The following is a 12,331-nucleotide window of genomic DNA, read 5'->3' as shown; positions in this document are numbered from 1 at the left end:
GTATCTATAGTGTACATGCCTTCTCTTTCAATTAGTTTGGAGAAGCTTTAAGATAGGGTTTTTGTATTATTCCTTATTTGTTAATTATATGAATATAAAAGGTATAGCAGAATGAAGGAGAAAGAATATGGGAATTAAAATCATACAAGACCCACTTTTGGGTTCAGTGCTATAATGTATTAGCTATTTAAAAGGATCCAGTTATCTCATCTGTAAAATAGAGATACGTGTCTATTTCACAGGATTTTTAGATAATTATGTGAAAAACTACATGTGAAAGCACCTGTAAATCAAGATACTTGACCCAATGTTCCTTATTGCCATCAGCCATAAACATTTGTTGAATGAAAGAAGAAATAGTAAAAACAAAGCAAAACAAAGCTTTATGGCTTTTTAAACTTCAAGCTTATTCCTACTTTTAACACAATATAGATGAACCCAAATTAAAAGAATTGGATTCTCAACTTCAAGATGCGATTCAGAAGATGAATAGGCTTGATAAAATACTGATGAAGAAACAATATAGAGAAAAAGAAATTAAGAAGCAAGGTCTAGAAATGAGAATAAAGCTATGGGAAGACCTGAAGGTAAGAATTATATAAACACATGCTAACATGTAAGAAGCCATTTCCTCTGTGACAAATAAAAAGAGCACAGGCTGTGGTAGTTATTAATGTGGTCTGCCTTTATTGATTTACTAGAGGCCCGGTGCATGAAATTCATGCATGGGGGGGGAGGGTATGAGTCCCTCAGCCCAGCCTGAACCCTCTCCAATCTGGAACCCCTCAAGGGATGTCCAACTGCCCATTTAGGCCCGATCCCGGTGGGCCTAAGTGGGCAGTTGGACATCCCTCTCACAATCCAGGACTGCAGGCTCCAAACTGCTTGCCTGCCTGCCTAATTGCCCCCTAACCACTCCCCTGCCAGCCTGATTGATGCCTAACTGCTTCCCTGCCAGCCCGATTGCCCCTAACTGTCCTCCCCTGCTGGCCCGGTCAACCCTAACTTCCCTCCCTTGCCAGCCAGGTCGCCCCCAACTATCCTCCCCTGCAGGCCTGGTCATCCTGAACTGCCCTCCCCTGAAGGCCTTGTCCCTCCCAACTGCCCTCCCCTGCAGGCCTGGTCCCCCCCAACTGCCCTCCCCTGCAGGCCTGGTTCCCCCCCCTCCCAATTGCCCTCCCCTGCCAGCCCAGTCACTCCTAACTGCCCTCCCATGCTGGCCTGGTAGCCCCTATCTGCTCTCCCCTGCTGGCCTGTTCCGCCCCAACTGCCCTCCCTTGCAGGTCTGGTTGCCCCCAAGTGTCCTCCCCTGCAGGCCTGGGTCCCCCCCACGGTCCTCCCCTACAGGCCTGGTTGTCCCCAACTGCCCTCCTTTTCAGGCCTGGTCCCTCCCAACTGCCCTCCCCTGCTGTGATCACCCACAACTGCCCTCCCCTGCCGCCATCTTGTGTCCACATGGGGGCTGCCATCCTTGATGACATGGGGGTGGCCTCTTGTGTGTTGGAGTGATGATCAATTTGCATATTACCTCTTTATTATGTAGGATTTTGTGGAGGAAGGTAACTTTTCAGCATTCCAGACTTTAGGCACTGCATTGGCACTTGTGTGTCCATTCCCCACCAACAACCCAGTAGGCATCCTGTTTCTTACTATTATTTGAGTAAACTTTTGTGACCAACAAGTGAGGAAGTCCTTCGTTTCATATTCTGGTCAAGATCTCTTGAGAAAGTTTTAAAGTGGTTGAGGTCTGGGACCACACTCTATTTGCTTCTGTCTCAGTATTTTTAGTGCTCGACTAACTTTCCTTGGTCTTCTTGGACCTCTTATTCTCTGTAGTATTGAGGGGTGGATATTGACCAGATATTGGCACTGACTTGATGTATAGCTGCTGGCTCACACTTAATCTTCCCCCTCAAAGGAGAGCACTTTTAAGATAAGGAACATTGAGCCCTGACCCGTTTGGCTCAGTGGATAGAGCATCGGCCTGTGGACTGAGGGGTCCCAGGTTCGATTCCGGTCAAGGGCACATACCTTGGTTGTGGGCACATCCCCAGTGGGAGGTGTGCAGGAGGCAGCTGATCGATGTTTCTCTCTCATTGATGTTTCTAGCTCTCTATCCCTCTCCCTTCCTCTCTGTAAAAAAATCAATAAAAAATATATATATATATATATAAAAAGATAAGGAACATTGAAATAACTGGTTGTTTTTGATAAATTTCTCTTTGATCAAATGAGGTACTTCAGAGGAAATTTTCCTGACAATAATATGAATGAACAATAATGGCAACTAAGAATATATTTTTATAAGTTCTCAGGAAGACCATTGGGATGGAAAGAAAGGAACCCACAAAATGCAGTGCTTTAAACTAAAGAAATAATTTGTGTAAATTTCAACAGAAAAAAAAATTTTCCCATCACTTATTCCTGTTGAATTTCAAAGTAGATTTTTTACTTGCTTGGAAATAAGAATTATAACTGGAAACATAATGAAATACAGTAGTAATCTTGAAATGTCCTGAAATTGTAATTTGATAATGTACTTTTAGGTTACTCATTAGTTAAAGAAATATTAAACAGAAACTTAAGTAACTTTAAGTAAGGTAATTCTATATAATAAAAGCCTAATGTGCTAAGTGTCCGATTGTTCGACCATTCGACCAGTGCTATGACACGCACTGACCACCAGGGGGAAGACACTGACTGGTAGATTAGCTTGCTGCTGGGGTCCGGGATTGGGACTGAGTGAGATGGCGGACATGCCCTGGAGCCCTCTTGCAGTCCCTCCCCACTGGCCAACCTCCCACGGTCCCTCCCCAGCCAGCCCCGATTGGCCCTGATCGGGACTGGCTGATAAGGGCCAGACATTCCCTAGAGCCCTTCTGTTGTGCCTCCTTGGCCCTGATCGTGACTGGTGGGGTCCTTCGGCCTGGCCTGCACCCTCTCGCAATCCTGGACCCCTGGGGGGATATCAGAGAGCCAGTTTCTGCCCGATCCCTGCAGACCAGGCTGAGGGACCCCACCAGTGCACGAATCCATGCACTGGGCCACTATTTATGATATAATGTTGGACATGATATCTGACTCAATTTGGGAATACTTGACAGAATTTTGTGGGGACAGGAAACATTAATAGATTTCCTAATTAAAGGAATAAAAATGACCTAAATTTTCTTGTTTGTATGTACAAGATTGGAAACCAAGTTGAAATTTAACAAAATATCAATGTTGCTTTCTTTTTTTTTTTGTTAATCCTCACTGAGGTTATTTTTTCCATTGATTTTTTAGAGAGAGTGGAAGGGAAGGGGGGAGAGAGAGAGAGGGGGGGTGAGGGAAAGGGAGAGGGAGGGAGGGGAGAGAGAGAGAGAGAGAGAGAGAGAGAGAGAGAGAGAGAGAGAGAGAAACATTGATGTGAGAGAGAGATAGTGATTGGTTGCCTCCTGCATGTGGAATTAAGCCTGCAACCAAGGTACATGCCCTTGACCAGAATCAAAATTGCAACCCTTCAGTCCTTGGGCCGAGGATCTAACCACTGAGCAATCAGCAAGGTCCAATGTTGCTTTCTTTTCTCATATTTAAACTTTAATTTCTCTTTCATTAGTCTGCAAAACATAGGGAAGCTTTGCCAAGTAATGAAGAAATGGAAAATACAAAAAAGTTTCTAGCTTTGACTGCTGCATCAGAACAAACTGTTGGTGAGTAAAATTAATTCATTTTATTTTTATCTCAGTCATAGAATATTTGGATTAAGGTAAAATTCCCAATTCAATTATTTTTTCTTTTTCTTCATGAGTTTAATTCTTCGTTAGAGGAAATTATCACATTAGGTAGGATTATATGGAACTACCTTTAGCTTCGGTATGTTCAGAGTTTTTAAGAGCTTCTATCTGCTCAAGGGTAGGGAACAAGGCAGTGAAAAATTGGGAAAAAGACAAAGTATGTGTTTGCCTTTACTTCTAGTATGTCTTAGGTGCCTCTAGACACCCAGTTTATGCAGACAGTTCCCTAATGGCCTAGGATCCTCCCACAAGGTATCTCACTCAGGGCTCTGCAACCCCTTTCATAAAAATCCATTACTAATTTGTCCTATTTCTTGTTCTCTAACAATCCTGCTCTTTTGAGACCAGCCAATTAATTTTTCACACGTTTCTATTTCCCCCCGGTGTATATGTATATTTGTGATCTCTCTCCTCTTCATCTTCCTTTTTCTTCTCCTCCTTCTTCTTATTATTTTTTAAATATAGAACTATTATGGAGTCATGGAATCTATTTAACTTACTTCCCTGGTATATAGTGGTGAAAATTTTAGGGATTTGGGAAGCTGTTTTTTTGGCAGGACACTTTTGAAATCCTTTAACCTATATCATATAAGTGGTCATCTAGTATTGCTTGGACATTAGACTGGCTCTAAGCAGGGACCTCCGATTTCTCTGAGAATCCTGGAATCCATTTGTTTTTTTACAAAAGGAATGTCTAAGAATCCCAAGAACCTGCAACTTTAGAATCCCAAGAACCTGCAACTCTTTAGCATGAACTTTGATGTGGATGAAATTCCTTCAGGTCTGTTCCTTCCCAGCCCCAGCATTGAGAGCTCAGAAGTTGCTTGGGTCTTTCTCCATGCAGAGAGAATGATGCTGACCAATTCCTCCTATAGTGAGCCTAGTAGTCCCTCCAAAATTCATGTCCCCATGGAACCTCAGAATGTGACCTTGTTTGGAAATAGGATCTCTGCATATGTAATTAGTTAAGTTGAGGTTATACTAAACTAGACTGGGCCCTAAATCCAATAATTGGTGTCCTTATAAAAAGAGAAGATTAATAGAGACAAAAACAATGACATAGGGAAGAAGGCCATGTGAAGATAGAGATTGGAATAACCAAGGAACACCAGGATTCTGGAGCCACCAGAAGCTAGGAAGAGGCAAGGAAAGATTCTTTTCCAGAGACTTCAGTGGGAGCATGGCCCTGGCAATACTTTGATTTAAGATGTCTAGCTTCCAGAACTATGAGAGAATAAATTCCTGTTGTTTTCAGCCACCCAGCCCATAGTAATTTGTTACAGCAGCTCTAGGAAACTAATACACTGACCATTCCAGCTATCTTAGTGCAGGCACAAGACATCTGAATGAAGGAACAATTTTGGACATTTCCTCTCTAGCAAATACCATTTACAGAATAGCCAAGGGTAGACCTATGATCCCAGTTGCACTGCTCCAGACATCTCCAGTAGAATGCAGCCAACCCAGCCGAGGCCCCATTCATGATGGAACAGAGACAATGGTTCCTGTGGTGTCCCTCAAATTACTGACCCACAGAATCATGAGCATAATAAAATGGTCATTGTTTTATGCCTCTGTTTTGTTGAAAAAAAAAAAACAACAAACACCCCACACTTTTTATTTTGAAATAATTTTAAAATTACATAAAAGTTACAAAAATCCTACCTTATAATAGACAAATATGCAAATTGACCGCACCTTCGCTACGCCCAAGCCACACCCACCAACCAATCAGGACGAGTATGCAAATTACCCCAACAAAGATGGCGGCTAATTTGCATATCAAGACAGCGTAGAAAGAAGCCAAGAGATGCTGAAGGGAGCAAAGCTGTGGAGAAGCAAGCAAGCCGGGGGGGAGGAGAAGGGCGGAGCGGGGCGGGCTGGTGGAGAAGGCGGGGCGGGGGACAAGGGAGGAGCGGAGGCGGGGCTGGGGGACAAGGGAGGAGCGGAGGCGGGGCGGGCTGGCGGAGAAGGCGGGCCGGGGGACAAGGGAGGAGCGGAGGCGGGGCGGGCTGGCAGAGAAGGCGGGCCGGGGGACAAGGGAGGAGCGGAGGCGGGGCGGGCTGGCGGAGAAGGCGGGCGGGGGACAAGGGAGGAGCGGAGGCGGGGCGGGGTAGAGTGCAGCAGGAAACCCTATTGCAGGATTTTTCCTGCAACGGGAACGCTAGTAATATATATAGAGTTCCAGTATACTCCTCATTCCCTAATGTTAACATCTTGTATAACCATAGTACAATGATCAGAACTAAGACATTAAATTGGTGTAATACTATTACTTACACTAAAGACCTTAAAATTCATCAGTTTCCCCACGAATGTCCTCTTTACTTTCTAGTATCCAATCTAGGATCCCATATTGCATTTAGTGCCCTGTCCCCTAGTCTTCTGCAGTCGGTGACAGTTCCTCAGTCTTTCCTTGTCTTTATGATCTTGACATGTTTGGAGCGTATTGGTCAGTTATGTCATAAAATATCCTCCAACTTCAGTTTGTCTGGTATTTTCTCTTGATTCGATGGAGGTTATGCATTTTTGGCAAGAATACCCCAGAAGTGATGTATTCTTCTCAGTCTGTCTTAATATTTCTGTCTGCATGATATTAGTATTTCACTGCTTTTATTAGTATAGCTTTGTAATGCATTTTATTAGAGCAGGTATATTGTCTTTTTCAAAAAGTTTTTTTAATAACATGTTTTTCTCTCTCTGAGAGCTGTTTAGCAATGACTACATTATTTAAGAAAAAAGACTGCAAAGCACTTGTTGTAAAAATGCTTTTTTACTAAGTTAAATGTCTAAAGACTATTGTATGAAGATAATCTGTTTCGAAAAGTTAAACTTCTTATATTTTCTTTCATGTCTGTCTAATTCACCTTCATAGAACTGATTCTCCACCCCTATCCTATCTAATAAAAGAGTAATATGCAAATTAACCATCACTCCATGACAAAATGGCGGCGCCCATAGATACAAGATGGCGGCGCCCAGTCCTCTCAGGCCCAGAAAGGGCTGCCGCTGAGAGTAGGCAGCCTGAGGCCCCGGCAGTGGCCTGGAAGGCGCCTTCGCAGCCCCAGCGCAATCAGCTCCCAGCTGCGACCCGGGCCTTAGGATTGGGAGGAGCCTTCGCAGCCCCAGCGCGATCAGCTCCCAGCCGCGACCCCAGCAGTGGCCTGGGAGGTGCCTTCGCAACCCCGGCATGATCAGCTCCCAGCCGCGACCCGGGCCGTAGGATTGGGAGGAGCCTTTGCAACCCCCAGAGCAATCAGCTCCCAGCCTCGACCCGGGCAATGGCCTGGGAGGCGGCGCACACCCCCAGCGCGATCAGCTCCCAGCCGCGACCTGGGTTATAGGCCTGGGAGGCAGTGTGCACCCCATGCACAATCCGCTCCCAGCTGTGATCTGGGTCGTCCGCCTGATAGGCGGCGGCCCCCCCCCCCCGCCCACCCCCCCGTGAGATCCGCTCCCAGCCCCGATCTGGGCCATAGGCCTGGGAGGCGGTGCACACCCCTTCACGATCTGCTCCCAGCGGCGACCCTAGCCGTGGCCTGGGCAGCGGCTGCGCCATCTCCCCCCATTCCTCCCACCCCCCTAACCCCCCACCACTGTGCCCAATCTGCTCCTAGCCTCCTTGGCCTGGGCTGTGGGCCTGGGAGGCCCGCAACTGCCTATTTCCCCCCCCCCCCCCCCCCCCCAGCGATCAGCTCCCATCCACAGCCGGGGGGTGTAGGCCTGGGAGGCAGCTGTGCTCCCAAGAGCTATCCCTTCACTGAGGCAGCCTGGGGTATCAGCCTCCAAAGAGCCTGCGCCCCCATGGAGCGATCCCCCCCCGACACACCTATAGCCTGGAATTTCCCTTGCCCCCAGCAGAGTGCTTAGAAACAGAAAAGGAATAAAAGGAGAAAAGAAAGAAAGGACAAAAGATGAAACATCAAGAAAAAGAAAGAGAAGGAAAAAAGGAAGAAACAACCACATGATAACACCTTTCCAAGGTCTCATGAAATTCCTGTTTAACGAGTTTATTTTATGACACTTTTAGTTTGGGTTTACATTTTTACTGGTTTGTCAAGACCACGGCAGGTACACTGTCCAATATGTTAAAGAAAAAACCCTATCTAATAAAGAGGGAATATGCAGGGGTGGGCATTTGGGGGTGACTGGACTGTCAGGGGAGGGCAGTTGGGGACTATCGGGCCGGCAGGGGAACAGTTAGGCATCAATCAGGCTGGCAGAGGAGTGGTTAGGGGGTGATCAGGCTGGCAGGCAGAAGTGGTTAGGGGCAATCAGGCAGGCAGGTGAGCAGTTGGGAGCCAGCAGTCCTGGATTGTGACAGGCAGTCAGACATACCCCGAGGGGTCCCAGATTGGAGAGGGTGCAGGTTGGGCTGAGGGACACTCCCCCCCCCCCAGTGCACGAATTTCATGCACCGGGCCTCTAGTCTATGTTAATAAAAAGCCTGTGGCCGTGACGCCGTAATGCCGTCACGACCAAATGAGCAGCGGCTCTTGCGGCGGGCGGGGTGGGGCACGAGCTACTAGCTGCAGAGGGCTATGAGCTGTGGAGGGCTATGAGCTGTGGAGGGCTACAGCAGCAGAGAGTTATGAGTGGCAGAGGGCAGGGCATGAGCTACGAGCGGTGATGGGCAGAGTGGCCAGCTGAGGCAAGCGGAAGTGAGCTACTCGTGCACGATTTCGTGTGCACTGGGCCTCTAGTTCCAAATAAAAAACATGGACAGTGTCAGGAATGAGGTTCTGGATGCTATAGCATCTCAGCATATGTCCCTCAAAAAATGTATGCACACTTTTAACAACTGATAGCTCAATTGATGTTTCTTTCTTTTTAGATTTAAACATTGGGATAAATAATTATTGGAAGTGTGTATACTTTTTTTGGGGAAACCCAGTATTTTAGAAAGTAGGGCTAATGGATGAGGCAATAGATGAAAGGATCAATGGTGGCCTTTTGACTTTAACCTTTTCAGTCAGAGTTCACTACTAAGTGAATTTTTGGCCTGGGAGGGCAAAACTTTTGCCCTTTCTTCAAAATTAAATCAGAACATCAAATACATTAATTTTTAAAGATCATGACATGTATATTTGCCTTAAACCTGAAGAGCTCACAGTTGTTATCTCTGGAGTCACATGACTGCTATAGGCCCTGTAGACAGTTACACTCATGTTAGATTAGTACTAATGTTCTAACATGGAAATTAGGTGAACTTAATGAGCTGAAAGCTGGAGTTAGAGTTTCAAATTTTAGATTTAGAATTCTTAGTTATTACATATTGGCAAAGCAGATAAGATTTATGAGATTTATTTATGTTTACCTTTATTTCATTTAAATTATATGTGTTTATTATTTATAAGGTTTATAAAATTGATTATTATGTATTGGTGAAGCAGATAAGATACATAAGTAGGGTTGATGTACAAGAAATGGGAATAAAAGACAGTGAGGTGAAACAAATGTTACCATCCATCTTGATTAGCTCACACTTGACCAGATCACCAAAATGAAGAGACAACTTTATTGTATTGCTGTTTCTTCAGGCTTATGATGCAAACAGAAAAACAGAAATCTTATGCCCGGTGTCTCTCCATGAATGCTTTTTTTAAAATAGGCAAGCGCAGAGTTCTTATATATTGTCCAGTAGATGGCAGCATCTAGTTAAAATGCATTCTTCTTTTAAAAAGTCATTTGTAGATGTTAGAGCCAGACGCTTTTGCACTTGAACTTTAAACACACATGTATTAACATACCCAAATCTACTTTCTACTTTTATTCTTATTTTTTCCTTTTAAAAAAGTGAAAAATTCTTAGGATGAGTATTCTTCTTTCTCTCTTTCAGTCATTCCTTAACGTTTTATTTAAGAGTAACTTGACAGACTTTGGACTAGTGTCAGAATGGCACTTCCAACCTGTTTCCCAGCCCCCAAAGCACAACATACATACTAGTTCTCTTCTCACATCACAAGTAGCCAATAGCAAAGAAAAGAAAAAAAAGGAAAAATACATTTGTATTTGCTGTTGAGTTATTTTTATTTATAGGCACTTAACACAAATGAGGTCTGACTCCAAGAAAAAGATAAAAGTCAAATTAAATTTTTTTTTTACCATATTTTGACTTTATAACCCAGAATTAATAACCTCAAGTTTACTGAGGTTTTGAAGTAGACAATATTAGCACTTGCTAGAGATTTTGGTAATATTTTAAAAGTCTATCCCACCCCATTTTTGAGGGATCGCTTTTAAGTTTTTCTAGGGAATGTTGTGAAAATCAAAACTTTTTATGAGTTTCCCTTTGTTTTTAGCATTTATCTCATGGACAGAAATAGAATTCAATACTCTGAGACAGATACATCCAGTGATAGGATGTTTGTTATTGGTGTTTTTCATAGAGGTTATACTTTTTTTGCCTTTGTGGCCTCTTGTGTTTCCAAATTTATAAGTGTGTGTAAAGACACAACATCAACATATTAATTAATCTTGCCTCTCAAAATCTGTTACTACCTCTTTTGAAGTGCTTTTGTGTGAAATTCAGGTATATGATACTCCTGCTGCTTTTGTGATGTTAAGATTAAATATTCCAAGAAAGTCTGGTAGTATCTTTCTGCTCTGATTTGCAGAGGACTGAGGGAGAAAATGATATAACTGTGCTAATACAGCTAAGAAAGTTTGGTTTTTAACCTCTGTTGGATTCTTAGTCTTGCCTAACAATTTCTTTTGCAGTCTCCAAAGTAGCTATTCCAAATAGTTACTGTGCATTTAACCTACTATTTTCTTCTGCAAGCTCTTCACTCTGGAAGTCTTACTGTCCAGAGAAAATGGATCAAGTAGGTGGGAATCCTTTCCATATTCTTTCTTTTTGTCCCTAAACTGCACTCTGATTGTGCTCCTTCACCTCCCTTAGATGCTCTTCTAGAAGGTCAAAGTCAATAACATCTCATTCTTGAGCCATCAAATCAACCAAACATACATATGAAACTCCCCCCTCCGTTCTTCATCTTACTCCCAAACAGATACCACTCAATTTTCTTCCTCTCCTTAAAGGTCAGACTTCTCAAAATAACACTTACTGGTGCTACCTGGTCAACTTCCAGCTTCTTAATTTCTCAGTGTTATGTATTTTTTCCTATACTTTATCAGTGGTCTTCCTAAATTCTTAATCTAGTGACACACTTCCAATATTTTTAACTTGAATTCTTTATTGTTTAAGGTATTACATATGTCTCCTTTTCCCCCCATTGACCTCTCTCCGACCACTCCCACCCCCCAGCACATGCCCTCAGCCCCCTACTGTCTGTGTCCATTGATTATGCTTATATGCATGCATACAAGTTTTATGGTTGATCTCTTACCCCCTACCCCTCCCCTCCCCTACCTTCCCTCTGAGGTTTTGAAGGTCTGTTTGATACTTCTCTGTCTCTGGATCTATTTTTGTTCATCAGTTTATGTTGTTCATTATATTCCACAAATGAGTGAGATCATGTGATATTTATCTTTCTCCGACTGGCTTATTTCACTTCGCATAATGTTCTCCAATTCCATCCATGCTGTTGCAAATGGTAATAATTCCTTTTTTTTTTTTTTGCAGCAGCATAGTATCCCATTGTATAGATGTACCACAGTTTTCTAATCCACTCATCTGCTGATGGGCATTTTGGCTGTTTCCAAACCTTAGCTATGGTAAATGGTGTGGCTATGAACATAGGGGTGCATATATCCTTTCTGATTGGTGTTTCTATTTTCTTGGGATATATTCCTAGAAGTGGGATTACTGGGTCAAATGAAGTTCCATTTTTAATTTTTTGAGGAAACACCATTCCATTTTCCACAGTGGCTGCACCAGTCTGCATTCCTACCAGCAGTACAAAAGGGTTCCTTTTTCTCTGCATCCTTGTCAGCACTTGTCCTTTGTTGATTTATTGATGTTAGCTAGTCTGATGGTACTGCATTGTTGTTTTGATTTGCATTTCTTGGATGATTAGTCACTTTGAGCATCCTATCTGATAAAGACGGAATATGCAAATTGACCATAACTCCACTACAAAAGATGGCCGAGCCCACAGCCAATAAGGAGGGAATATGCAAATTGATGCGACAAGGTGAGAGGTGGAAGGTGGCTCTGGGCGGAGCGAAGGCAGTGCCGGCAGCCAGGGGAAGGAAGGCCTATGCTTGCACGAATGTTTGTGCATCGGTCCTCTAGTGTTTTCATATGTCTCTTGGCCTTCCTTATGACCTCTTTTGAAAAGTATCTATTTAGGTCTGTTGCCCATTTTTTGATTGGGTTGTTTATCTTCCTTTTGTTAAGTTGTATGAGTTCCCTATAAATTTTGGAGATTAAACCCTAATCGGAGATAACATTGGCAAATATGTTCTCCCATGCAGTGGGCTTTCTTGTTGTTTTGTTGATGGTTTCTTTCACTGTGCAGAAGCTTTTTATTTTGATGTAGTCCCATTTGTTTATTTTCTCTTTAGTTTTCATTGCCCTAGGAGCTGTATCGGTGAAGAAATTGCTTCGGCATATGTCTGAGATTTTGCTGCCTGTGGATTCCTCTGGTATT

At 43.6% G+C, this 12,331-nt stretch overlaps 1 protein-coding gene across 3 annotated transcripts in view; it reads left to right on the top strand.

Annotated features, from left to right (window-relative positions):
- The window catches only part of FSIP1 (fibrous sheath interacting protein 1), an 84,503-nt gene that overhangs the window by 15,232 nt on the left and 56,940 nt on the right, over nt 1-12,331 (top strand). For all 3 annotated transcript variants that reach the window (XM_079769211.1, XM_079769210.1, XM_079769212.1), the window contains exons 4-5: nt 433-587; nt 3,599-3,692. In XM_079769211.1, coding sequence (XP_079625337.1) covers nt 433-587; nt 3,599-3,692 — 249 coding nt within the window. The remainder of the gene's footprint in view (nt 1-432; nt 588-3,598; nt 3,693-12,331) is intronic.

This window comes from Cnephaeus nilssonii (assembly GCF_951640355.1).
Source record: "Cnephaeus nilssonii genome assembly, chromosome: 4".
Classification (NCBI taxonomy): Eukaryota; Metazoa; Chordata; class Mammalia; order Chiroptera; family Vespertilionidae; genus Cnephaeus; species Cnephaeus nilssonii.
Note: the sequence above shows the minus strand (reverse complement) of the source record. Positions and strands in the feature narration are given on the sequence as shown.